This window comes from Triplophysa dalaica, chromosome 2 (assembly GCF_015846415.1).
Source record: "Triplophysa dalaica isolate WHDGS20190420 chromosome 2, ASM1584641v1, whole genome shotgun sequence".
NCBI classification, from domain to species: Eukaryota; Metazoa; Chordata; class Actinopteri; order Cypriniformes; family Nemacheilidae; genus Triplophysa; species Triplophysa dalaica.
The window spans coordinates 23,580,400-23,607,515 of NC_079543.1; the positions used below are offsets into that span (position 1 = coordinate 23,580,400).

The window sequence follows — 27,116 nt, forward strand, 5'->3', positions numbered from 1 at the left end:
TAGAGAGGAGAGTTTAGAGACAGGAAATGATGATATGAGAGAGAGAGGGGTACAGGAGTCGTGATAGGACAGAAATCAGAAAACACAGCCTCTGCTTTTAAATACACACGCACAAACATATTATTCTGGTTTCGTATGTTCTTTTCTCTTCCTGAACCTGGGAAGTTTTCTTAAAAAAATCCAACATTCTGAACAAAAAAGTTTAGAATTGTTTTTGTCAAATACTTCATCCAGATTGTTTTTGGATCCCTAAATGCGGTTCTCTTTCAGAAGGCAGCACCCCCTACTCTGTATAACAGTGAAAATAGTCTTGTCAATGGATGAAAATGAGTACATCCATTTTGTAACTTATTTTAAATTGTACAAAAACAAACGATTATTTGGAAAAAATTATGAAAAATTGAAAAGCACCACAGAGATGACATATTTTTGAAGGCCGACCCACAAGTTAGTGCCCCACTGGTTCCTTCGATCGAAAGCCTATGGATTTTTCCCACAGTCTAAATCTTTTTGGAGATAAATAAGATCTGTGATTACCAACGGTTCATTATGTTTTGAACATTTTGCCTATCAAGATAATCTTACGGATTGACAAAACATTTCATATTTTCAAAGCCTACATACAATCACCACAGGTTAAAAGCTAACATGATGCTATAAACAGACTACACTATGATCGCTCGATAACAATGTCACCACCACCAAGCTTCCGACAACCTTTTCAACTTTATCAACATGTTACCTGGTAAGTATTTACTCTGTGAATTAATCCCCGACAATATTTTTTGAGATTTGAGGCCATGTTGCATTATTTGTGTGATGACGTTAAATGTCCCCACCCAACAACTGTTTTTAAGACGCGATAAAGCAAACAAAAATCACGAGCAGTTTTAAAAGTCTTGTGATTTATGTCATAGAAATAAATGTGAAAATTTTAACCTCAAAGTTTTAGGCATTTAATACATTTTACAAGAATGTGCTTTCCCTGTGGGACAGGACCTTAGCGTTTCCAGCATTCTTCCAGTTAAGCTAAATAAAAGATTTGGCTCTATTTGTCAACTTGAGCTTATATAGCGTTTGGACGCACACAATATTTCATCATGTTCACAAACAACAAACTCCAACATGACCTTAGTTCACTTTTGAACATGACCTCTAAATGTCTCGTATAAAGACCATTGGCACCATCTCAAGCTTCTCCCAGCCTCCCTATCTTTCTAATAGGCTTAGTATTGACAGGACATCTGAGAGTATCCAGCTAACATTTTCAACCCCGTCTGTCCACCTTTATGCCCACAATAAGTTCAATTCTGTTACTTGGTGATTTAGTGTTTCTGTCGGCCCCGCGTGCCGTGCCCCGGGTGGACCCTCTCATCTCAGTCTCACCCAGTCATCTGTTTTCCCGTGCGCCGTGATTGGGTTATATCGAAATATTCATTCATCACACGGAACGACCTTTATTCTGCTATCAATCAGAGAGTGTCGCGCGGTTAAAGGCTCTGCTCGGTAACCCCGCTCCCTCTAGCACTTCCACACAGCACAAACAGCCCGATAATGTTGTGTTGCCTGCCACAGTCTCTTATTACTGCCTCCCAACTCAGATTTATCATCTCCCCTCCCTTTAAAATCTGTAAAAATAACCTCCGCTTTGTGAGGGAGGTTTTTATCATCCTTTACCGTTAGGCCCCGTCTCTTATAGCTGTCTTTAATGGGCTCCACTGATGTGTCTGTGCGTGCGCACAAGAGTGTATAATACTAATGTTTATGATGATGACAAAGTTATGAAGGAAAATATTCTCCCTGAGAGCTCTTTTTAGTCAAAAAGCTTGTGTTGCCATGGAAACCCCTTTAAAGACATCGTTGGAGCTCAGAGCAAAATTATTGAGATTTTTATGATAAACAGCATTAAACACTACATGGTGATGCTTGCTGGTGCAAAACTATGGCGTCAAAAGAGCCCATTCCCATCACCATGATATTTGCCCTCGCAAACAGCTCTAAAAATATCAAAATAATCGTGATATACGATGCTTTGTAAACTGTCACTTAACACTTTTGCATGTCTCAGTGTTCGAAACATTTGATTGTTAATGTGTTTTTCAACAGATGAAAATCTGTATTTTAGTACAGATATTACCTGCCTGTGACAAATAGATAAAATGGGCAAAAGAGACAAGCAAACAGGTCCATTAGGTACATAATGGAATTAAATATCAAACATGATTCATTCTCTGTTCTTTGTTGTTGTTGTTGTTTTGAAAAGCAGTGACAATAATCTCCCCAGCCCCCATCAGCTTTCAGGTTTGTTGCTAATGCAAAGTCAATGAAATCAATTGTGTTTTTGTGTGTACAACTAGCAGAGGTACAATTGAAAACATATCAGTGTCCAGTCCACCCAGTCGTTTTTGAACAGGCGTCCTATCAATTACCAAATGTCAGTGCATAAATTATCCCTGATTTAAAAAACATGAGTGGAAGGCCATCTGATTGACTTCGCTCCGCTCCTAACAAGAAGCAATTTGTACTCGGCTATTTCCCAAGTGAATAGATTACATGTGGAGAGAACAAATGTGATTACTGTGAGTCTCTGTGTAATTTGAGTGACGGTCTGGATGTGGGTATTTCTTTCGGTTTCTTTTTATTTAGCCTAAAGGTATCAGTGTATTTTAGTGTCCTAGCATGCGTTATTCGATTTACAACACTTATTTTTGGGTACCATGGTCAACGTGACATGAATATATATAAGACATATAAAATATAATTGATAAATGGTCACATTTTTGCTGTAAAACTAATCACCATACTGATCAATGTTTGGTGGTTTAAATGTGAAGCGTCGCAAGTTTTGAAAGGTTTTTTGTTGTTGTTGTTGTTGTTGTTTTAAGCATCATTTTCAATAGTCAGATCAGTGAATTGTCACATCCATAGTGGTCTATATTTCTAATCTTTTTCTGTTCTATAAAGAGCCATCCCTTCTCCATTTGTTGGGATTTATTAGGTTTGCACATTTGAATTCACAGAAATTCTATAAAAGTATGTTGTTTCTCAAAAACGTGCATCCTTTTTTGTCACACTCATAACGCATGAATTTTTCTCTCTTTTAAAACAGCAAACTTGTGCAAAAACTGGACTCAATACTACAAGTAAATAAATGCAGGTAGAAATCGTACAAATAACTGGCAATGTATGGAACTATTTGGAAAGCCTATATGTGTTTATATGTTTATTTCGACATTTCAATGTTTATTTATGTCTGCATTATTTTATTTATTCTTGTATTTGTTTATAATGATGTCATTTTTCATCTTCCATACGTATATTGGAGCCTTTGTCTTGTTAGCTGTGACTCTTGCACCTAGCAGAGCACGTTCCAGTCTTTTGTCACTTGTGTCAGATTTTCAGCAGCTAAAGAGCAACCGCTCAGTAATTAGTATCTGTTAATTCTCATTTAAAGGACAGCGGCCGTAATTATAAACTTGTGTTCCATCTTATTAGATGCTAATTTGTAGTTTAAGTAGCGTCTATTGATTATGCAAGCTTTTGTTGAGAGATAATACTCACACAGTTTATTATACATTTTGGAATGTCTCATTTACACATTCAATAAACTTTAAGGATTTAAGAAATCAGTTGTAAGGCTTGGGGAAATATCTGATTATACGTTTACATTTTTTTTGTTTATTTTACTTAATGTGCTTGGAACTCATTTACATCTCCATATTTAAATGGTTAATTTTATTTCAGTGAAAATTAACACAGTTTCCATTTGTTGCCCATCGATTCAAGAGATATTTGGTGCTTGTCGTACTACTTGGAGCTGAGATTAGTGCTGCATTACTGATTCAAGATTTATTAAATTGTGATAATAAAACCCATTATAATGCCATTATACCCACATTAAAAAAAGCCACATCATTAACTCTGATTAGGCGGCTGTGGACTTTGTGCTCCTACATAGCCATGAAAGCAAATTACGAGTCATTACGGTGTTAAAAAGATTTCAAAAAAGCCGATTATGAAACAGGTTTGAATTAATTTGTGCTTTTTCGCACATATTGGGTTGCATTTTCCCACAAATCGGACTCTGGCTGGACCCAGCCTTCTCCCATGATGCCTTGCAACTTGAAGTTCTGGAAATACTCAAGACGATGGCTGTTGGGAGAAGAGACATGAAATGAAAAGATACTCACATTCTAAGACTGGTGGTGTTTTAGGAAAGAACTCATATAGTACATTGAGATCTAAACTTACAAATCTGGTCCTTGTCCTTCCTGAAGGTCTTCTCTTGGCACAGGATAAAGGGCCTCGTATGTCCTTCCAGCACCAGAACCATGGATGGCGTAGGAGTTCATCTTGTTAACGCCCGGAGGGAAAAACCTCCAAGGCAACAGGGCTTCTCCCTTCCAGGTCTGGTCCTCTATACTGGCCATGAATGAAAGAGGAAGCTGTTGCTATAATAGGTTAGAAAGGATAGTCCTTAAATGAATGGTCAAGTCACATCAAGGAATATTTCATATAGATTATTATGTCAATAATGTTTATTTATTTGCGTTAAAGCTGGAGTCTCGTGTTTCAATGTTAAGATCTTGTCTATGTTGCATGCCTTGTCTATGTTGTTTGACGTTTTTTTTTATCATTTTTGCACATAAAAACGGTAGTGGTGCAGTGGCACTTGTAAATTGTCATTTTATTATGTATTTTTATGACACACACATAATATCTAATAAATAACTTTTTAAATGTTTAAATAAACTTACCATAAAAGCGTTATGCTTTCCATTCAGCAGCAGAACAAGGTGTTGTCCATGTCTGCAAAACCAAGACAAATGTAATAACATTCATAATAATGTTTGAAAATCTGTGTCTGAAAATAACTGTAGGCTTAATTTACGGGCAAAGTTCGACCTCCAGATACTGCTCAGTGTTGCTGTTCAGGAAGAAGGATTCAACCACTGCAAATCAATCAAAAATGAACATCAGACAATCAGTTAAAATCAAAAAATTTATTTATAGACTGAGTGATGTAAACCAATCTAATTTTAATTCCCAAAGACATTGAATCAGTTATCTATCATCTAGATAATCCATGGATCAAGGGTTGCATGTGTCTATGAAAGATCAACTGACCTCACTCTTTAAAACTTGTCATTAAAACTTTAAAAACATTAAATTAAAATAAATGTCCTAAAATAAATAATAGGTATGGTAGGAGGTGCAGATGAACAAACCTTCATAATCCCAGAGACCAGGAAATGGTTGTCCAGGGGGTCCAGCTGGTGCTGGGGGGTCATTGAAGAAAGGAGCAGTTACCTGCATTATCAAGCCACCCTCACCTGGCGAAAACCGTATTTTGACCGGTTTATGATCCACGGGTAAGCTGTCCCAGGTGGTTTTGATGCAAAACTCCATTGCCGTTAAAAGTATACAGCCGACACAGAAAATGTTAAGCATTCTGAATACTCTTCTGAACTTCAAGGAGGACCTGAAGCGATAAAAAAAACCTATTAACTCTCAGTTTTTGATGTTACGCTGCTTACACCTTTAAGTCTACTTATAAACTTGCAAATATCACTTGTTCCCTATCTTACCTTTGAAATGCACAACTGAAGGCTCAAGTCTGTCTGATATGTGATAGCTTTCAACAATCATAGATAAGTAATACAGAGACATATCATAAATATAACAACTGATCTATGACACTTCCTGGATGGAACATATCTCCCAAACACCCCATATCAGTTTTATAGTCTAGAAACGCAGATACTCGGCGGCAAATCAAAAAGTGTAATAAAAGGGATCAAAGGTCTTACCCGACCGAGGGTCCCAATCATTTTAAAGTCCCTAAACTCTCACGAACAGGGAGGGAGGGAGGAACTCTGACAAATCGGAACTAAAAAAGTGACCGGAACGAAAATAACTTGAAGTTTCCCGGGAGCGTTTTAGTAAGTTGCACCGCGTCCTCAAAAATAAATCTGATTGGTTTAAAGGTTCTTCAAACCACAAGGCGGAAGGATTTGCAGAAGTACAGTATTATATTTATTTGATTTGATTCACGATTCTTCAATGTTTTACATATCAAGCGGTGCAATACTAAACATTTATAATACGCGTTATTACAATTTAGCAAATGTAAATATCTCCGTCCGTTAGGATTTTATTGTGTATGCACTTAAAATCGCCCCCTGGTTTCCAGTGAAGCTTGATGCTTTGCTGAGATTTCACACCGGTGCCGAATAAGCTTTTTTATTTTTCGTCTCTTTAAGGTGATCCAACACACAAGTGAACTTTCATAATGAAGGTTTACTCGTAAAATAATGCGTTATAGAGTAACGTCAAGTAAATTATGTGGCAAATTCATGTTGCTACACAAAGACAGTCTCCAGGGATTATTTGCGGCGGTTGTGAACATGCTGGTTGATTCAGACTCAGTTCTTTATAACTGTTTTATTATAAGCGACACTTGTTAAGTGGTGTCATTTTTTTAAACCGAATGGTTCGTCATTCTTTATTACAGATAGCAAAATGACAACAGAGGTCGAGTTTCTTAGAGACCAAGGTGAGAAACAAGCTGGTGCTAAATTGAAAAAGAATGATGTGCAGGTAGATGTTCAGTCATTTATGTGTATCCTCACATTGTTTTGCATCTTATCAGTGAACCGGTTAAACTCCTTCCTGGGTCGATATCAGGATGAGTTTCCTCCTCCTTCCTCAGTGTCACAGGTTAGTTGTTTGATTCGATGTTTTGTGTTTATGTGTCATGTTATATTGCTTTGAATTATTATTTACCAAAGAAATATCCATACATAGAACTGTTTAAACCTAGAGACGTAAAAGCTTGAATAATTTGACCCCATCCTTTTTTGTTCTGTTTAGGCTGAAGATGTCGTTCTGGAGTCTGCAGCCCCCTGGCTGTCAGATAGAGGGTGAGTCCGTCAAGCCAAGCAGAGAGCTTCACTCCATAACAGCCTTTGACATAATACTGCATAAATATATTTTATGTTGTTGTGACTGACCTTACACTGATTCAATATGTTAATAAACTATAATCCAAAATAATGTTATAATAAACTAATGTAATAATCCTGTGCCTGATGTTCAGTCTAATGGCTCCTCTAATAGAAGAGTACGACAGACATATACAACAGATGGAGATGCAGCTAAAGTTCTATCAGGTACACAATATGCATAAATGCACACACTGTACTACACAATGCTGCTAAAATTTGAGGAAACAGATTTCATGCTGTCAGCTGTAAATTAAAATTTAATTAGAGTTTAGGTAAATTTGTGATGTAATAAATTTGCAGTTAAGAGAGCATTTTCTGTCAATTATCCCAACTCAAACACGCACTCACACTTGTTTGTCTTTCCCATTTGCAGAGGCAGATGACAGACGTCAAAGCCAGTCTGGAGCAGGTGGTAAAAGAGAACGAGAGGTAAGAGCTTTTGAATGCATCTCCTGCTGATCTCTGCACCCTGTCGCTCGGTTATTATCGGAGTCATTCACATCTTTCACAAGAACTCATTTGGATGCTGGGAGAAAACTTGTAAGCGTTGCTTTGTTTGGCCTGCAAGGATGGCCTTTTTAGTAATATACTGTATTATTTCAGTACATTTTATGATAAGAAAATAATAACGACACGATTCATACACCTTTATGTTTTTAAGACAGATCGGCATAAACATCTTAATAGGAGAATTTAAATTTTCTTCACACATCTATATAAATATATATATATATATATATATATATATATTATATTCTTTTGAATAAAGAAAAAACTTCTTATAATATATTTATTATAGTTTTATTAATATTTAAAATAAGCTTATTTTCTTAGATTTTTTTTAACATTTTTAGCAATTTTGTTAAATGCTTTTGTGATTTTAATGTTTCTTTGTAATTTTTTATGTTGTTATGTAAGATTAATTTATTTTAGTTTTTGTTTATAATGATAATTTTAGTGCTTTATGATCATTTTTGTGAATTAAAGTTATTTAGTTTTTTTTCTGAGGCAACATTTCAATTTTGCATTTAGTGTAGGTTTTTCCAATAATTTTAAGGATAGTATTTGATTTGATTTCTATAAACCGAAATGTATTAAAAGTTATAATTTTAGTAAACTAAATTAACTTTGTTAATGAATGAAATAGCTAAGCAAATATTTCAAAACAAATAAAGAAGTCCATAGAGAATTCTCAAACGTATATTCTTCTTTTCAGGCTTCATGCAGAGCAGAGAATATCTATTGAGAAGCAGCTGCAGTCTTTCTCCACTGGAGCAGAAGGAAGTGCGGCAGCTGACACAATCGCCATCAGCAACCTGGAGGAACAGGTCAAGTGCGCCGTGGAGGTGAATATCCCGACCCACACCGAAACCAGCTCTAAACCCCCACAAGTGGATCTGTGTGGCCGCAGGTGTTTACCGGCCACTGTATCCCGAGTGTCCTTTGACACACAAGAGGGACAGAGAGGGGGTCTGGGGTTATTCGGGATTTAAAGTGATGTTCTTTAGTTAATACATGATGAGACGGTGCAGGTCTCTGTGGGGTGAGGGAACTGGTTTTAATCAGTGAGGAGTAGCTCCAGGTGCTCCTGTGAATTACATATCAACACTTGACATTACGGAGTAATGAGATATTAGTGCATCACTCATCAAGCGTTCCACTTTCAGCCCGCCTATGCCCTCTTTTACGGAACAGATCACCAGAATGTTATGTCGCAAATCACATTTAAACCTCTAGAGCTGGCGAGGGATGTTTTTCTACCCCTGTGTCAGGTGAAGACACGGCTCAAGTGAATTATTTGAAAGTTCAGTGACTTCTCGCTGTATCAATAATGGTGTTCTCAAAGCAAAGGGTCCTAATTTATGACAGGAGAATGAAAAATTTTGTTGTAAATTGAACATATTGAGAAATAGAATGAGGTCCTGTTTCTGGCCATAGAGGGAGCTGTACCGATAGTAGGGCTGCATCATATTGAATCAATTTGCCCTATATTAAAATATAAACAATTTGAAAATTATATAACCAACATGCATGTTTTGCAAACCATTGCAATATTTATATTGTGATATGTAAATTTGTGATATTTTTATCATTTTGATTCAATTCATATGTTTGTATGGCGCTTTTCAAAGTGCAAGCTGCTTTACAGAAAATGTATGTTTGTCTGCTAGCATACGCCCTGAAAATAAGCTATAAGTAGCATGCATTTATTTCGGACATGGTTCTTTTAATAAATTATTCTCTCCTCCTCTACTATGTAAGATGACACTTTATAATTTTTTTATAGATTTGAGCTGCCAATCCCATTGATCTGATAATTATTCCAAGATGATTGTAAAATGATTATACCTAAAAACCACACTTTGTTCTGTTTGTGTCTCTTCAGGAAAAAGAACAGGCACTGAAGATGTGTCATGCGGCTGCGCAGGAGTTAGATCGACTGCAGAATGAATACCAGAGCACTGTGAGTGACAGACAGATATACGCAGTTGAACGACAACACATTCAGGTGACTTAACAAACATGTTTATTTGAAGGGTTTATTACCATCTTAATAAAATAATTTAAATTTTCTCCACACATGTATATATATATTTTTTATTTTGAATAATGAAAAAAGTAATTATAGTATATTCTTTATAGTTTTATTTTGTTTTATTAATATTTTAATACTTTTTTCACATTTTTTCAAGGCCTGTTTCTAAAATGTTAGTAAATACTATTGAACACTAGAGGACAGTATTTAGCTTTATATATTCATGCATGCACAGCTGAACAAACAGACCCCAAGCACTGCCATACAAATACTTATATATCACAAGGCATGCCAGGCTGTTTATAAATTATTTTTGGAATTCAGTATTAGTATTTGGCTTTGACATACTAGTGCCTCATTATAAAATACAATACTTATAAATAATTGAAACAAATTGTCTTCTGTCAGATCTAACTTAAAACTGTTTGTTTTGTGTCTTAGAATCAGCTGGCACAGGTTCAACAACACGCTCAAAAACTCCAGCTGACCAATCAGAAGGTGGAATCGGTAAGATATCCGGATCCATTGTATTATGAAATGCCCACTTTTCACAATACAATTCTGTATGGAACGTTAAATATATGACATTGTAAAAATAAAATGTCTATGTTCGTCATGTTTGTTTTTAGATTTTTTAAAACCAAATATTTGATGTGGAATTGGAAATATATCAACCATTAAAATAGACACAGACCTAATTTTATGATCCAATCAAATGTCAATGCATATGGATGAAGTCCCATTTATTAATATGTTACACTTCGGAAGTGATTGAAGAAATACTTCACCCAAAATTAAAATTCTGTCTTCAGTTAAATCTGTATTTCTTTCTGTAAGACACAAAAGAAGATATTTTGAGAAATGTTGTTAACCAGCCCCCATTCACTTGCATTGGTTTTGTGCCCATACAATATAAGTCAATGGGGCCTGTTTCTTGAAAATATCTGTTTAGTGTTCTGTGGAAAAAAAGAAAGTCATACAGGATTGAAATGACGAGATGTTGAGTAAATGATGACAGAATTTTCATTTTTGCATGAACTATCACTTTAATATTAATTTAAGTTGATATTGGTGCTGTTAGAGGACTCTTTGTGGTGTCAGTTGTTACATAATGGCTTTAAATGTATAATCTTTGTGCTTTTCTTAGTCTCTCAGTAGTCAGAACGCCACCTCTTTGAGTGAGTGTTGTTCATTGTTCAGCACTGTATCTGTGTGTGTGTGTGTGCTCTACACTGTAGCGCTTGTAGAGAAATACTATTCTATTGTTGCATTTTTAATGAGCAGTACAGCACACCCACCTTTTTCACACCTGTCTCATCTCTACCTCCAAACACTCTTCCGTCATCTCTATCTTTCACTTTGACCGGTGGGTTTTTTGGACGCATGTGTGTATGGTATTATGCCCGGCCGGCGTTCATGTCTCTCCTGTCACACTCAGACAAACCAGCAGTTCCTGAAGACAGTGGCGGAACAGAGCAGCGAACTAGAAGAATTACGTAGCCAACTCAGGTAGTGTTCCAGATGGTCAACTGTCTATCTGACCTTCAGTCACTTTTAGTGTTTTATTCCTTGTTTAACTGTGGCACAGTCACATTTCCTTTGTTTATTTAAAGGGATAGTTCCTCCAATAATGAAAAGTGTGTAATTATTTACTCGCCCTCTTGTCATTTCAAAATCTGTATGACTTTCTGTCTTCTGCAGAACACAAAAGAAGATATTTGGAAGAATGTTGGTAACCGAACAAAGGCAGTACCCATTGACTTTTACTGTATAGACAAAAAACCAGAGGAAGTGAATTGGAACTTCCGTTTTACCTACATTTTTCAAAATATCTTCTTTCGTGTTCTCCTGAAGAAAGTCATACAGGTTTAAAATGACCTGGGTGAATAGGAGGGTGAATAGATGATGACAAAAAAATATTTTGGGGTAAACTATCTCTTTAAAGTGTGTTTAACAGCAAACTATGGCTACTTTTTCTTGTTATTTAAAGCGATGTCTATTTTTCTCTAAGCTGTGACCTTAGCACATTTTGACACATTAAGCCATGGTGCTCATGTGGTCAGTATGCGTTTGATTTTGGCTCGCAACATATTCCAGTCTTTAACGCTGTTGCCCAGCTTTTAGCCTCTCTCTATTACTATCAGTACAAAAAGTGTCAAAAATTCAAAAACAGAAATCTTTTTAGACAAGCCAAGCTTGAGCAGAGATCAGCCGCAGCTAAAGTAGAAGAGATGACCAAACTCCTCCAGAACGTCCAGGATCAAATGCAGAGAACGGTGAGATACGGGCCACACACATGCCTTGGACGCTGCCATTGTTATACTTGCATGCATGTTCTTGTAAACCCACGATTAAAAAGTGTTTTTATAATGTTGTTTTGTGTGTAATTGTAAAGGAAGAAGACGCAGCGGAAGCTCAGGGCAGAGAAGAATCATCTGACCGAAGACTACAGCAAATGCAGACTGCACTGACACAGCTGGAGGCCAGGTGCTCATTAACAGTTACAGTGTCTGTGTTTATATACTACTACTATTACTTATATTTCATGTTTTGTTGTCAGGCTTAAAGCTGCGACACAGGATTCTGAGTCAGTACGCAGGAAACAGACCGAGTGGGAGAGGCAGGTGGGAGAACTGCAGGGTCGCTGTGCTTCTCTAGAGGAGGAGAAATTTGAAGCACTCAGCCGCCTCAGGAGCTCCATCCAGTTAGCCGAGGAGGCCTCGCTTCAGAAAGAGCAGGTCTCACTCCTTCCATTAAACTCATCATACAAACCCAACCCAAACTCTGAGATGTTTTAACCTGCCTGTTCTGACTCCTGTATACGTGTTTGTGTGGTACTGTAGGCTCAGCTCAGAGAAAAGCAGAGAGCAGAAGAACTGGAAAGATGAAGAACGCCATGAAACAGCTCGTACAGGACGCTGTTGTGCGCACTAGGAAAGAGGCATGTGTTTATTGTCACTGATGATGAATGTAATGTAGTTCTGCTATGAAGTTCCACAGCTAGAAATAACTTGACTGTTAGAACCAGAAAAGCACAGCATGGCTATTTTTAGCCCTGTTATTTGATTTGATGTCTTTATTTAAGTCTAGTCTGACAAGGAACTTATTGAAAACCACAAGATACACTACGGCTCCAACGTTTAGTATCACTTGATTGAAATGTTTCTCATATCCTTACAAATCTTTTTATCTTAATTAAACGTTGGAAGTATTTTTGTATTAAAAAAATTATCAGGGCATCATTTGTGCAATATAAAATCTAGAAACGAACATTAATAGGTAAGGTAAGATAACTTGGAGATAAATGTTCATGTGATTTTAAAGGGAACCTCCACGAGAAATAAAAAATTCTACTTACCCTCAAGATGTTCCAAATCTGTATAAATTGTTTTGTTCTGTTGAACACAAAGAAAGATATTTAAAAGAATGTTTGCAACTGACAGTTCTGGGTCATCATTGACTATCATAGTGGAACCATTATTGAATGTTTTTTATTCTGTTGAAAACAAATGAAGATATTTTGAGAAATTTAGGAAAGAAAAGGGTACCATTTGGATTACCATTTTAATTTTTCCTACTATGTAGTCAATAGTGTCCCAGAACTGTCAATTGCTGACACTCTTCCTAACACCTTTCATTTGTGTTAAAAGGAATACAAAATTATAAACAATATTAGAACAACTTGAGGGTGAATAATTCATGACAGAATTTTCAGAGAATCCCTTTAACATCCATAAATGCCCTATTAAAACATTTGTGTCAAATGTAAATGGCCCATTGGTTTTGTATTTCTCTATAGGTGGATAATGTCCGTAAGCAGTGCAATGTTCAGATTCAACACATGGCTGAGGAGCTGTCTGGCTTGCAATTGGTGGGCATCTTAGCACACTTAGCATATGCTTACTACAAGTGTGTGACTTGAATGTGTCATCTGCTTGTGTCTGTAGGAATGTGCCGATAAAGAGATGCAGATTGAACGAGCCCATCGGGAGAGAAAAGCCGTTGAGGAGGAGTTGGAAAAAGTGAAAATAAATGCACATTCACACTTACACTGAATTCAATTTAGCAAGTAGCCAAAAGAGGCAAAATAGTTATTTCCTTCCATGGCTGTATTTTCTAAAAGGATTTTTGAATTTCAGACAAAACAATTTCCATACAAACATATAGATGATCTGGATTAAGTACACACTGTTAAATCTGTTAAATTGTGTGTGTGGTGTAGTTGTATAAAGAGGGCCGTGTTGGAGAGCCTGAGCTGAGGAAGATGGAGGCTCTTCACCAGAGATGTCTGAATAGCGAACGATTGAAGGATGAAGCGCAACTCACGCTCAACAGCACGATAAACAAGATGAAGAAGATGGAGATGGAGTAAGAATACGCAACCTCATGAATTGAAGAAAACAAACATTGGGACATGTCCACAGTAGTCATCTACTTCCTATAATGCAGGTATTCGGAGGAGCTGTCGCGCTGTCAGGAGGAGGTGCGGAGGCTGCAGTCGGCCCTGACCAGCGTGAGACAGGAGAGCACGTCCATCAGCGAGGAGAGAGTCACACTGCAGCAGGAGAACCAGAACCTTCTCAGAGACATGGAGACGCTGCGGAAAGAGTGCTCGCAGGCTCAGAGACGTGCCAAACAACAGGTTTACAACAACACAAATCTTCACACAATTGGCAGACGCTTTTACATTTTTTAGATTCATATTTTCAAATGCTAGGTAAGAGTAAAATAATGATTTTTCTCATGTGTGCAGGTATCATCGATGCAACAGGAGCTGTGCGTGAAGGAGCTGGGTTTAGAGTCCAGGCTACGGGAGATGGAGGAGAGCAGTAAAAACTCCAGCGCCGGTTTGAGCAGACTGCTCCTCGCTCAACAGAAAACCATCAGCCGGTATAAAGATGAGGTCAAGCAGCACACGGAGGCATTCCAGCAGAAGCTGAGCAGCCTAAGGTGAACACCCATGACCTTTGTGCCAATAAATAAAAATAAAGGTTTAGCTAACACGTGTGGTGGCTGCAGGTCAGAGTTAAACAGACAGAAGCAGCGTGCTCAGGAACTGGAGATCCAGCTGGAAGCCGACCATCAGAAGATATTGGAGGTGTGTACACAAAGTGCATCTGCAGCTATTAAGCTTTGTTGGTCATAATTATTATGTAATAATTGTTATGTTATGCAATTGCTTCCCTAAGTACGAGAGGCAGGTTTCAGAGCACCAGGAGAAAAACACACGTCTACAAAGGCGTCTCACACAGGCGGAGCAACGGGCAGCCAGCGCATCACAGCAGGTAAGAATGAGAATTATATAAGAATAATAATCTTATACACTACTGACCATAGCAACTGCACTGAGGTTGTACTGAATCTTATATTTTTCTGCTTTTTTTCAGCTGAGTGTGATGTCACAGCGGAGAAAAGCGGTGTCCATGATGGATCTTGATACTTTGTCATAGACCAAAACCACATCTTTGTCGTCTTACTAGTGACATAAAGAACAAGCTGTCTGATAAGCTGTTTGTTATCTGATGGTTATACTTCAAGATTCTGTGAGGTTTCCATTTTGTTCATTGTCAGACTCATGAGTTTGTTACTTTAAATGATTTTTCATGAATTTATAGAAGAGTTGTATTGTTGCTCTGAAGACTTTTGATGAGATCACCACCAGCCATCAATAAAAAATGATTGTGTAAGGAGAAATTGTAATACATTTCGTACTGTTGAGTACAAGTGCCAAGAATCAAATGCTCTGAAGACCTTCACAAATTTTTTAACACAACCTTTGCAAAAAAAAATCAAGACAATAAGTGTTGGAATTCAACACAAGATGTGTTAAAAAAATGACAAAAAAACACGTGTTAAAAATAAAAAAATGTTTAAAATAAGTAAACACAAAAGGTGTTAATAATAATAATAACAAAAAAAATATTAACACGAAATGTGTTTAATATCAACATAAAATGTCTCAAAAAATATCACAAACTGCTTTAAAAATTGTTTAAAAAACAACACAAAATGTCCCGTGTGAGCACTTCTTTCACACATTTTTAAATCAGTAGAATCCCAACGAAACTCAGTTGCTGTCTTATTTTTTGTGTGTGATCTTTGTAGTTTTGGTCAGAATATAAATTACATGAGTGAATGATTTCATTTAGTGTGAAAGCAATTTAAAAAGTTTTGGATGGATGTCACTTTTACATATAAAATGAATTGATTACTTTTTGTAATCAGATAGCAATTACAATTATGCTGAATGTTAAATTGGTCATTCGACTATCTTTGCTGTATTTGAATGTCCTTTTATTTTTAAAACACTATAGAACTCAAATTTACTGCAGGTGTATTTTTTATTGTACTGGGATTGACACGCAAACACGGCTTACACTTCACATGTGTTTAATCATATTGAAACAGAATGGACAACACGGGGCCACGTTTACTGCAATACAGCTGTTCTTTGAAAACTTGTGCCATTATCTCACACACCGAAGTGTACAGAGGACAGGTCTTTATGTACATACTCACACACACATAGGATATATCCACCATCTGTATACAACATAAGACGGTTAGTACTTTATTCCCCAACACTGTAGAAGGGAAATGCATAGATTGATGGTGTCACAATACCACACACTGTCTCTAAATGAAAAACTGAACACATTGTGGAGTTTGGTCCATAAAACAGACGGCAAAAATAAAACATGGTCATATATGTATATATTTATAGATGGAATATAAACATATATAGATACACCTATTTCATATTATGTAATAATATAATATAGATTATTTATATATGGAATTGGATCTCAAAACCATGGGGATGGAACTACAGCCAAAGGAATCCACAGACAAGTAGATGTCGCGAGACCACTATGGCTGCCAGGAGCTGTGGTTTGATGAGAGGCGGAGCTTAGCGGACGAGGGGGGACTGTTTGAGAGAGATGAGGACGGAGCGCATGCGGGAGACGTCCTTGGCCTGCTTGCTAGACTTGGGGTTGAAGTCGCAGAGACGTGCCACGCGCTCCCATTCCGTGCCAGGGCTGTTCTCATCCAGCTCCGACACCATGGCTTCCTCGGCCGCCCTGTCGACAACAGAGAACAATCAGCATCGCACAATAACAGGAAACGCGCTCGGACGCTTTGCACTGAAGTACACAACCGCTGACCTCCTTCACGCCACACAAAAAGTCTTGACTGAATTTGACTTACTGATCAAATGATGCTTTTACAAATGCGTGTTATTCATTTTGATCTACAAAGGTTGAAATGGTTTGTGAGGGTTTTGTCAGGAGGAAAGAGGCAAACGTACCAAAGCAGCATTGCGTCAGGGTGGAAAACAATGGGTTTTTCCATCCAACGATAATACATTCATAAAGAGACATTCTTTAGGTGACCACATCCAAAACAGATGGTAGCATCATGCCCCACCATTATCAGAACTAGTGACTTGACCTTGAAGGCAGGAAAAGGTTCCAGGAGAGTCAATCCAATTTCGCAGCGATTCAATTGGTTAAAATAATTTGTTTTACGCTAATGAGCCTTCAATGTAGCGATTGACAGGCAAATTAGCTTATTTTAACCACCGAATCATCGTGCAGAGGCTGAACGTGCCATGCGCTGGCAGTGACCAAAAGCGGGGCCCTAAACCAGCCAAACATGATAAAAATACAAATATTTGATTTAGCTCTTGACGTCCAGTAAGGAAATTGTAAACTATCCCCGTTTCACCCGGGCCCTCTAAAAAAAAATCTTTCCTCTGCCGTGGACTTTGCGAAACGCTCCACTAATAACACAATATACACAGCAAAATGGGTATGAAAAGCCAATGAGGTAATCACTGTCACAGTCAACTACATCAACGCACAAGACTAGTGCACCAACACATCACCACAAAAGGACATCCAGAATCTTATGTTTTGCTTTCTTTTTTTATAGCAGAAACATGTTGATAAAGACAGAAATTCATTGGTGTAATGATTTGCAAAATGTGTTATTTGTTCCCTGAGCATATTTGATTTTCTTGTCTTTTTTTACTTAACTGGTCTAGGCGGTAGCAAGGATGGTTAATGTGAGTGCTTAAGGTGCGTAGAGAAAAGAAAAAACAAGGAGAAACAGATCACAAGTCAGATATATAGAAAACCAAAAGAAATGAGATTTATGCAGATGACCAAAGCAGGCATGCACTTTTTCAAAAACCCAAGTCATCTTAGGAGAGGTTCTAAGTGCGCTTAGCTTGCAGCCGTCATTGAAGTTCGGCGGTCTCAACCGGCGCTTCAGTTGAGAGACCAAGCAAAAGAAAGCGGCTAACGTTTACAATAGTTCTGCGGAATAGGCAGAAGCGCTAAGAGCTCCATGGTCAACATGAGGGCTGCAGAACTAAGAGGACAGTTCTAGTCTGGGACTTTGCTCACACAATACTTTATAAATACCTCAAATCTAACACCGGCATTAGAAGCAACTAGGTGTCCGGCAAAATGGCCAGCCGGGGGTTAAAGGTGCACCAAGTAGCTAAGTTTTACATGTAAAGAAACAGAGTTCTTTTGGGTCGGCCCTCATGGTGGCTCCCAAGTTGAGATCACATGGCTGCTCAGATACCACTTACTTAATTTCGGCCACTTTGGGGTAGAACATTTATTGAGTGACAAATACAGTTGAAAATAGGGTATTTTGAGAAAGAAACTCTCGATGCAACATTCACACCATTATGAACTGATATTTAGCCAACGACCGCTGTTGAATTAGCCTGAAAACAAGTGACTTAATGCACCTTTGAGTATAAACAAATTTGACATTAATCTACATGCTTTAAAAAATTTTAAGGTAAAATTGGTAATAAATTTAGCAGTTGAAATGTATTATATATGCTTGACTACATTTTGACTGGCTTCAACACCAAATGTAGACACATAGTTGCTTTGAAGTTAACTACTGCACTAAATATCACTAAAATATTAAAAATCTCTAATATCAATCCTAGACAATAAGTAACATTGACTTATCTCACAATTTACACAATCTTTTAGATGTCAATCATCTTAAACAAAATTCAGACATTGTGACAAATGCACAACATGACCGTATGACCAATAATGGGTTAAACAGATGGCAATTTGGAATTCAAAAAATGAAAAAAGGGTTAAGAAAAATATATAACTGGCATGAGTAAGACTGATGTAAGGTCTGCTATGTATTTTTTTGAACATATAAGGGAGTAAATGGAAGGCATGCAAAGTGTGAACACTCATTTATCATGAATGTGAAGGCTTGTATTTTTATTATGATAACCACTTGTATTTTAAGGATGAGTTTAATCAAGAGTTTGGTTACAAATGTGTGACGGTTGATGAAAAAGATGCAGGGGAATGAGTGTTAATGAGAAATGCATGAGAAAAGAAGGGATGTTAGTTTAGCAACATACACATAACCAATCAGATCAGCGAAGGGTTGTTTGTAGAAATCCTCATCCAGCACCCTGGGAGTCCCAGAGGAGAGCAGTGAAGCAGGAGAGAACAGAGAGAGGTAAAATGGAGAAAACACTCATACAGAGGCAAAACACGCTGTTACCGTAGCGCAGTTAGCATCCAAGCAAAGTACATTAAAGTGAACGAGCTGACAGATGGATATACACACGCGCACAGAACGCGAGAGACAGACGAGACATAAGGAATTGAAACAATTTAGACACTCAGAGAGATTTGAGACAGTCTGAGGCGCTCGAAAGGTTTTGGATCTTTGCAAAATGCAGAGGTGTATTAAACACTGCAGATACAATGTCAGCTGGAATCCGATTTTCTATCGGCAGTGCAAAAGAATCAATACATTTCAGAGTGTGATGTAATGTTTACTGCGATTGTAAGTTGATGTCATACGATATCGGACTACTCTGTCCATTCACTGGATTGAAAAAAGCTTTTAATGTGTTTCTTATAGCAAAAAACATCGGAAGTCCTGTTTCTCACGTACATACCGTGTACTTATTACAGTAAATAGAATAACTAGGTATTAACCCTAAACATAAACGTACACCATGTAGTTACCTTATTCTACCCAGTACTTTATAAGGAAAGTACACTGTAAGTACACGTACTGTAAAACAAAGTGCAACCAAAACATCTTACTAGAGCGTAATTGCTTCAGGACATGTGACTACAAAACAGCAGGCGTCTGGGGGAAGATCACATGACCATTCCAAGGTCAGTGTGTCAAATCTGTTAAGCTTCTAATCGGTTTCCTCTCTGAATAAGTAACACTTGTAATCCTTTTACAATAACGATTTGAATTTCATGCACCCAAAAATGACTAATTATACATCATTTAATTAAAACACAAACACGTTTTTTACCTTTGGATTACTCTTTAGCCATAACAGATACTTTGACGGAGTATAATTGAGAGAACTGAAATAAAAAGCTGATAAGAGATTCTATATATTCCAGCATCTATAGAAGAACCATTGCGTGTCTATTCTCATATAAAAGAAAAAAAAACTCCTGTAGATTTTAGCTTCTCCTATAAGATTCCATCTTCCCAGTTTTAATCTCCTCCTATAGATTAAAACTAAATCGTTTGTGTCGTGTACCTGTTGTTGACTTTGGTTTTCTCCAGCTGTTCGTTCTGCCTGGTGTGCCACTCTTCCAGCTCCAACATTGCCTTCTCTTTCCACTCCACCTCCTGCATTCGCGAGTTGGCATCTGCAAACAAAGAGAAAATGTGTCCGTTTTTTCATGGTTTGGCATATCTGCATTTAAGCTTCAATGATCACGACGGATTTGTCAAGTTCGTGGTTCCTCACCGAGTTCCTCAAGTCTCTCGCGCTGCTCCTCTCTCCACTTCCTCAAGCTCTCCGGCTCGGCCTGTAATCGGTCTACACTGGAGATGGCCGCGTACACATCTGAAGGCCCGTTACTCTCCTACAGAAGGGCAAAAAAGTCAAGGCGCCGAACAATGCTACTGCCAGGACTAAGCAAAAGCACTCAGAAATAAATGATCAACCTATTTTTCATCAGTTTGAAATATAGGCTTGAAATGGCTTTCTAAAGCCATGTTCTAAAAACTAAACATCAACTGCTGACAAGCAGATTTAAAACATTATTTGCACCAACTCTAACATCATCACTCTTTACCTATTATTTACAGAACATACAAATTATCTTTCGGACTGATTCAAGCAAAAATACAAAATAATTTAATTCAGTTGTTTAGTGAGTCCTTAAGGGTTATACCAAACGTTCCTTCAGCAAAATACACATCACAGGCAGCTAATGTGTGATATGCGTGAACCAATAAAAATATATTTTGTGCATGATGGAATAGAGGCAAATAGCCTTTAAGGTCTTACCCCATGCAGATCTCCATTAATCGCTCCTGAAAAGACAAAAGAAACAGAAGTGTAAAAACTGCATTTATGGTCAAATTCTCCAACTGTTCTGTCACTCAGCATCATAAACAGTCCTCGGGTCAGTTGATGTTAACATAAATTCGTGTCGGACAAAGGCTGTGCGGTTACTGGTGAACAGGATATAGGGTCTTTCCCCCCCGTCCACGGTTCTGCTGACTTTCTTCCTGGATAAGTGGAAACCTTACGCAACATCTTTTGTAGAGATGTTGTCATCAGCAACATTTTAAGATTTTCAGTCGACTAAAGGATTTTCACCGAAACCCAACGAATAATTATTTCGCCTTCACTAATGCACAGTATTCATTCGACTACATGCAATGCATGCAAGACCATTGTCTCTCACCTCCCTAGATCTAACGTGTCCTCCTAAATCGGAGTATGCCTTTGTGCTCCTGAAACAAAATCTCCTCCATTATTTATTCAAACCCATTCGGTCAGACGAGCATTCGAGCCAATAGCCCCCAACGAGAGGACGCCTTGGCGACATTCATGGGTGGCATTAAACTATATAATCATTGACATCACAGGAGAATATTTAACCATGTTATCAAACCAGAATGTAATTTTTACAGTAAAGGTCACCAAAATACACCTTTGTCGATGTCAGCATTTGAAGTAATCTGCATTGTGCATTAATAACAGAAAGGAAAGCAGTAGAGGTCACATTTGCGTTTGAAACTGTTCATTTTGCTGGGACCGGATACGATGGTTCTCAATACATTGGAAAGAACCAAACTAGAATAGATGGTTGAATAGATGGAAACAGAATGGGAGTCACAAGAGCACTCGAATCAAATATATCAGTCGGAATATTTTGGGAATGGTCACGTTAAGTGTGTTTGAATTAAACAATTTGGGCATCATCTGTGCGTTGCGTTCTAGTCAAATATTTTAGGAATTTTACGCGAATCAAATATTTTGCGAATCATAGGTTGCTCATAAACAAGTCTCTAGTATCTCCAGTAAGGGAACTGCACATACAAACACCTACAGTACATACAGCCTCCAGTCCAAAGGTCACTATATAATAAAAGCATTCCACTCCAATGATCTATAGTATTACAATCGTCAAAAAGTGGTTCAACACAGGAATTCATTTCTTTCAAACGAATATTTTGGGGATTAGACAGTTAAACAACAGATCTACCCAAATAGCGGAGTCGACTAACGTTAAAGATAACATCGGGTTTCCTGTTTCCTTTTACTGTTAGTTCGTTAACCATCGAGACATCTAAACTGTCTATCCGGACAGCTGAAGACCTTTTCGTGATCTGCATAAACGATCTGATGTGCGTACAACACAACCGCAAACACTGCGTTGATTCATACAGGACAGATGAAGGCTAACGGCTAACCACCGAATAACACAGAGCTTTGACCTCTCGCTCATTTAGCAAACCGACAGCGACATTAAAAAGCGTTTATTCGCCGACGATTCCGCCTAAAAAGGCTCCGATCGGCGGTGTAAACCCACCGTCTTGGTCTTGGATCAGGGATGAAGGCACATCTCCGCTGTCCAGGATGCTGAAGCCCTCGTCATTCTCGATGCCCGCGATCTCGCTCTCTTGCTGGGCCAGGAACGCCGCCGCCGGGTCCTCGTCCGCTCCCACGCCGTTCCCCGCGCTAACCTGGGGGCCACCGAGCATATCAAAATCGTCCATGGCTAGCTAACTGTGTCGAGAATGGGAACGGTTGAAAACACAAATCGTCCTGGTGTCTTACTCGTCGACGGCTCCTGTACAATGTCAGTGGGGGAGGTGCTTAAGCAAGCTCAATTGAGAGAAAAACGACGCTCGGCCAATCAGTTGAGTGTATTTTTGAAGGACCGTTATATTTTCCATACATACGAGCGAGAGTTGAGTCGTCGGCCAATGAAATGACTGAACCGTGGCTGAGCGAGTCCCGTGATCCCCAGCGTGCCCTGATAGGGCGTTGCAGCAGTTAAACGCGACCGCATACGTATCATTATGAATATAAACAAGCTTTTTAATAAATTGTGAACTGCCCAAAACATACTTTATACCTCAAGGTCGTTTTTTACGTGAAAATATTAGGACTTACACATTAGTAACAATACTAGTATTAAAAGATACTGATGCTCCCTTTATGAACCATGGCATTAAATTGGTACTTCAAAAAGTATGCATACTATATACTGCATAAAATTATCCATACTTTAATAACCTAATAAAAAGTAAACAATGCAACGAAACTGAATTGAATCTCTATTTACATTCATTTTTAAGGTTTACCTTCCAAAATTTTACAATGGTTTTACTATAGTAACCATGTTTAGCCATTACATTTTAAGTAAAGTTACGGTTATAGAAAAAAAATCATCTAGAATTGTGTTTATTTATTCGGAATCAAAAATTGGACCACACAGTAGTCAAAGAAATCATAGAGATTTGTTTCCCTTAATTTATTCAAAAGTATTTGGCAAATTATGACCCATACAACATCATGAATAGGGGTAAAATAATAAAATGCATTATTGTATTGTTCAAGGTGTGTTTTTCTGCCAGACAGACAATAATTCAGTGCCTTTTTTAACAGCTGTTCAACCATAATGCATATTTGGCATAAATGCACAAATGTGTGAAGACTTCTTGCCAGTCTGACTGCAATGAAGAGACATTTAGCATTCCCTAGGCTTTTACTTTCTTGCTATAGTTTTCGACGGCTTCCGCAGTGACGCTCTCATCTTCCTCGATGTCTATCGTCACTTTCTTCCCCACCAGCTGGAAGATGTCTTCTGGAGCTACACCCATTGGTTCTGCTACTTTCACGGTCAGCATGTCAAGGGTTAGTTTTGTATCTTTTGGGATGGCCGTCTTTGCGACTACAGACTTCCCCAGCTTTAGAGAAGTGAAAGACAGGAAAATACTTTCAGGAATGTTCCGACTAAGCAGATTTCTTAAAAGACAAGGTCGAAAAGATAACAACCCACTGAGAAAAAAGCATGCTGGAGAAAGCAGTCCTTACATAAGTAACGGGCAGATAAAAACATACATTTAGACTCTTAATTAAGGTAAGAAAGTTTTAGAAGGAAATGTGGATGAAGATAGAAATGTAAGAGAATGGTTTGTTCTAACCTTATCGTGGCACGGCACCTCGCAGGGCAGCATGAGTTTTACCCCGGTGCCCAAAGCTCTCTCGACCGTGCGGATAGATTGCACCAATTCCTTCAGTTCCTCGGGCACCAGGGATGCTGAGTGATCGCTGCCCTTCCAGGTCTTGTCCAGGGTTACGTGGCGCTCCACAACCTTCGCCCCAAGTGCAACTGCCCCTACAGTGATGCTGATGCCGCTCTCATGGCCTGAATACCCAATGGGAATGTCTGGGAATTCCTTTTGGTATTCCTGTCATTTGGGGCATGGGCAAAGAGATGTGTAAAGAGAATTCTAACTGTTGTTTAATAATACAGAATACATTTTTCTCTTGTGGATTTACCGCGATGACGCGCAGGTTTACGTTCTCGGGTTCCAGTGGGTATGCACTCGTGCACTGCAGAATGCAAAAGTTTTGGTTGTGCTCTTTAACAGTCGCGTAAACACGGCGCATGGTCTCCATGGACTGCATGCCGCTGGACACCACCATGGGACGTCCTGTTACACACAAGAGTTTACAGAGTTTTGCCTTTTTATAATGGAGTTTAATTGGAATATCTTATTGTACTTAAGACATGCTAGCAAAATGCACTCAAAGTACAAATAGCTTTTATTAGCTTTGTATAATCAACATATAAGCTTTACAGAAACCTTTTTGGGCAGTTTTCTTGAGGTAGGGAAAGTTGTTAGTGTCTCCTGATCCAACTTTGAAGAAAGGCACATTGAGTTCATGAAGGAATTCCACAGCCATCTTTAAGCAGAGTTATAAGAGAAAAGCAACATTTAAACTTTTTTTACTGTACAACAGCACCATTATAGGTTGTTTTGTACATACAAAAAGTTTTGATACACATTACATTTTCATACAAACAGCCAGGTAAATCCTTTTAATATTCTATTTGTATTAGAAGTGCACATTATGCTGTATTTATTATTATAATTTTTATTATTATTGCTGTTGCAATTTAAAAAAAATGTGATGCATAAAAGTATGACAAAATAAAAATATATAAGCCATCTTGAAAAGCAATCACATAATTGTTTAAAATGAACTTTGAACTAACTTTTTGCAGGGAACAGTACAAAATGCCAAAAAATATTGAAACAACATATTAACATCTAATTATATATTAAAGTCAGCTGCATAAAAGTTAAATCTGTTAGACAGTAACCTGCTCACCTCATCCATTCCTGACGCAGTAAAGAAGATGCCAACTTCTTTGGCGTACTGCTGCAGCTCCTTGTACTGCTCATGGCTGAACTCTAGATGGCGCTTGTGCTCTCCGTAAGTTTTTCCCCACGACTGTTTGGAGGTGTACGGCCTCTCCAGCGCTTTCTTATTGAATTTATATTCCAGCTCGCTCTTCTGAAACTTCGCGCAGTCCGCCCCGCAGTCCTACAAAGACGTTACACATTCTATAAACACTAACTGAAAGAATGTCGAATGACGACACTACAAACAAAAGAGTGGATTACAAAGAACATTCACATACTGGAACCGGTTCAACTTTTAGAACTGTGGATGGATGACGTCAAACGTGGATTTAAATGACGTTTTGCGTTTAACAGCAAGATTTCAAGTAAAAAATGGGGAAATGTACATCATTTTAAAACACAATAATTTTGGCTACTGTATCTTATTTTAAATTAAATGACAACAAGACTATCTGACGTCACTCTGAAAATAAGGTGCTTATGGTATTTCATTTATCGTTCAGAGAGATGCTGAATTATTGCATACGAATTCACATGCTTAAAATAAGATATAATAAGAGAGAGAGATTATTCCATGTTATTCTTCACTCTATATAAACATTTTATGTGCACAAGGAAGGAAGTGATTTGAGAGTTATGAATGAACTATTTTGTGTCCAGTTTCATATTAAGCAGTCCATGACACCTGTCGTCTTCTGCTCCACTGACTGCTGTGAAAAACCTTTTAAAACCCACTAACGTTACATAATAAACTAGTACTTGAAAACCAGATTAACTATTTTACACGCTAAAAGCTCTACTTAAATGTTTTGTTTTTTAATATGTAGGTTTACAACCATGATTCAATTCTAATCAATGTTGATCAAATTAGATGAAATCTTACCTTTGTCATCTTGATCATTTTCTTGGCAATTTCGATGTCTCCCTGATGATTCTGTCCGATTTCTGCGATAATGAAACACGGGTTGTTCCCGCCGATCTTTCGACCGGGACACAACTCAAATTCAAGAGGCATATTTACTTCGAGTGCAGGGTAACAGACAGACGTGTTGAGAGACTATGACAGGTAGTGAGTTTGTCCCGCACAAGTTCTCACTGCTTTGGTTACACGCGTCAAATGCAGAGACGTAAGAGCGCAGAGGACTTCCGGGTTTAATTCTGCCTACACGCCCATGCGCTTCAAAATAAAAGGCTTGATTTATTTTTGAAGTCTGCCTTTTAATGGAGGTTGATTTTTTACTGGGGTTCATTAACGAAGCTTAAGGGTACAAGTAAAAAATATTTCAGCATTTATTTTAACATACCTTCAGACATTTTCTCAAATTTGGAGTTTACTGTGTTTTATGGCATCCCGGTATGTGGTTAAAGTGTCTATTTCTTGATCAAAAAACGTCTGCATAAAACATTTAACGCATAGGTACCTTTAAAAGTAAGATATTTTTTACGTGTATTGTCACCATGGCCAATTTAACACCTACAAACAGCTGTGTGGACAACTTTGGCCTCTAGATGGCTCTATTACAATACACAAAAACGAACAGGTGTAATTTCTACATGCTTAATGGTAAACTTCACCCAAAAATGAAAATTCTGTCATCTTTTACTCACCTTCGAGTTGTTCCAAATCTGCATAAATTCATTTGTTCTTTCTCTGATGAACACAGAGAAAGATATTTGGAAGAATTCTTATAACCAGACAGATTTTGTCCCCCATTGAATACAATAGAAGGAAAAAATACAATGGTAGTCAAACGTGCACCAGAAATGTTTGCTGTCCTACATTCTTCAAAATATCTTCTTTTGTGTTCAACTCCTACTATGGGAGTCAATGGGGAGACAAGATCTGTTTG

At 37.9% G+C, this 27,116-nt stretch overlaps 4 protein-coding genes across 7 annotated transcripts; 1 reads left to right on the forward strand and 3 right to left on the reverse strand.

Annotated features, from left to right (window-relative positions):
• Positions 1-3,720: 3,720 nt before the first annotated feature.
• Positions 3,721-5,914, reverse strand: c2h4orf33 (chromosome 2 C4orf33 homolog). Of its 2 annotated transcripts, none has more exons than XM_056732381.1 (6): positions 5,811-5,914; positions 5,229-5,482; positions 4,892-4,952; positions 4,758-4,809; positions 4,252-4,451; positions 3,721-4,152 (listed from the first exon to the last, which is right to left on the reverse strand). In XM_056732381.1, the coding sequence occupies exons 2-6, from the start codon at positions 5,449-5,451 to the stop codon at positions 4,032-4,034; spliced, it is 657 nt and encodes a 218-aa protein (XP_056588359.1). In that variant the 5' UTR covers positions 5,452-5,482; positions 5,811-5,914; the 3' UTR covers positions 3,721-4,031. The 2 variants fall into 2 exon arrangements, with proteins under 2 accessions (XP_056588359.1, XP_056588351.1); XM_056732373.1 differs by lacking the exon at positions 5,811-5,914 and adding an exon at positions 5,589-5,793.
• Positions 5,915-5,949: 35 nt separating this feature from the next.
• On the forward strand, positions 5,950-15,230 carry sclt1 (sodium channel and clathrin linker 1). Its single transcript, XM_056730306.1, is given in 23 exon segments — positions 5,950-6,022; positions 6,515-6,556; positions 6,653-6,720; positions 6,874-6,923; positions 7,100-7,172; positions 7,381-7,436; positions 8,224-8,353; positions 9,394-9,516; positions 9,985-10,050; positions 10,982-11,052; positions 11,729-11,819; positions 11,939-12,030; positions 12,104-12,281; positions 12,387-12,426; positions 12,429-12,484; positions 13,343-13,414; positions 13,491-13,565; positions 13,766-13,911; positions 13,993-14,185; positions 14,297-14,493; positions 14,563-14,641; positions 14,733-14,828; positions 14,931-15,230. Coding segments are annotated over 22 exon segments (2,049 nt in total). The 5' UTR covers positions 5,950-6,022; positions 6,515-6,522; the 3' UTR covers positions 14,994-15,230.
• Positions 15,231-15,916: 686 nt separating this feature from the next.
• Positions 15,917-22,765, reverse strand: clta (clathrin, light chain A). Of its 3 annotated transcripts, XM_056736912.1 has the most exons (7): positions 22,416-22,765; positions 20,882-20,907; positions 20,336-20,453; positions 20,123-20,234; positions 18,962-19,015; positions 17,583-17,618; positions 15,917-16,625 (listed from the first exon to the last, which is right to left on the reverse strand). In XM_056736912.1, exons 1-7 carry the CDS (start codon positions 22,600-22,602, stop codon positions 16,454-16,456), a joined length of 705 nt encoding a protein of 234 aa, XP_056592890.1. In that variant the 5' UTR covers positions 22,603-22,765; the 3' UTR covers positions 15,917-16,453. The 3 variants fall into 3 exon arrangements, with proteins under 3 accessions (XP_056592890.1, XP_056592898.1, XP_056592908.1); XM_056736920.1 differs by lacking the exon at positions 17,583-17,618 and having other exon boundaries at positions 22,416-22,764; XM_056736930.1 differs by lacking the exons at positions 17,583-17,618; positions 18,962-19,015 and having other exon boundaries at positions 22,416-22,750.
• A 565-nt stretch (positions 22,766-23,330) lies between these two features.
• Positions 23,331-26,397, reverse strand: nansa (N-acetylneuraminic acid synthase a). The gene is made up of 6 exons (XM_056731240.1): positions 26,150-26,397; positions 25,232-25,447; positions 24,703-24,802; positions 24,395-24,549; positions 24,037-24,303; positions 23,331-23,799 (listed from the first exon to the last, which is right to left on the reverse strand). Exons 1-6 carry the CDS (start codon positions 26,279-26,281, stop codon positions 23,590-23,592), a joined length of 1,080 nt encoding a protein of 359 aa, XP_056587218.1. The 5' UTR covers positions 26,282-26,397; the 3' UTR covers positions 23,331-23,589.
• Positions 26,398-27,116: the final 719 nt, after the last annotated feature.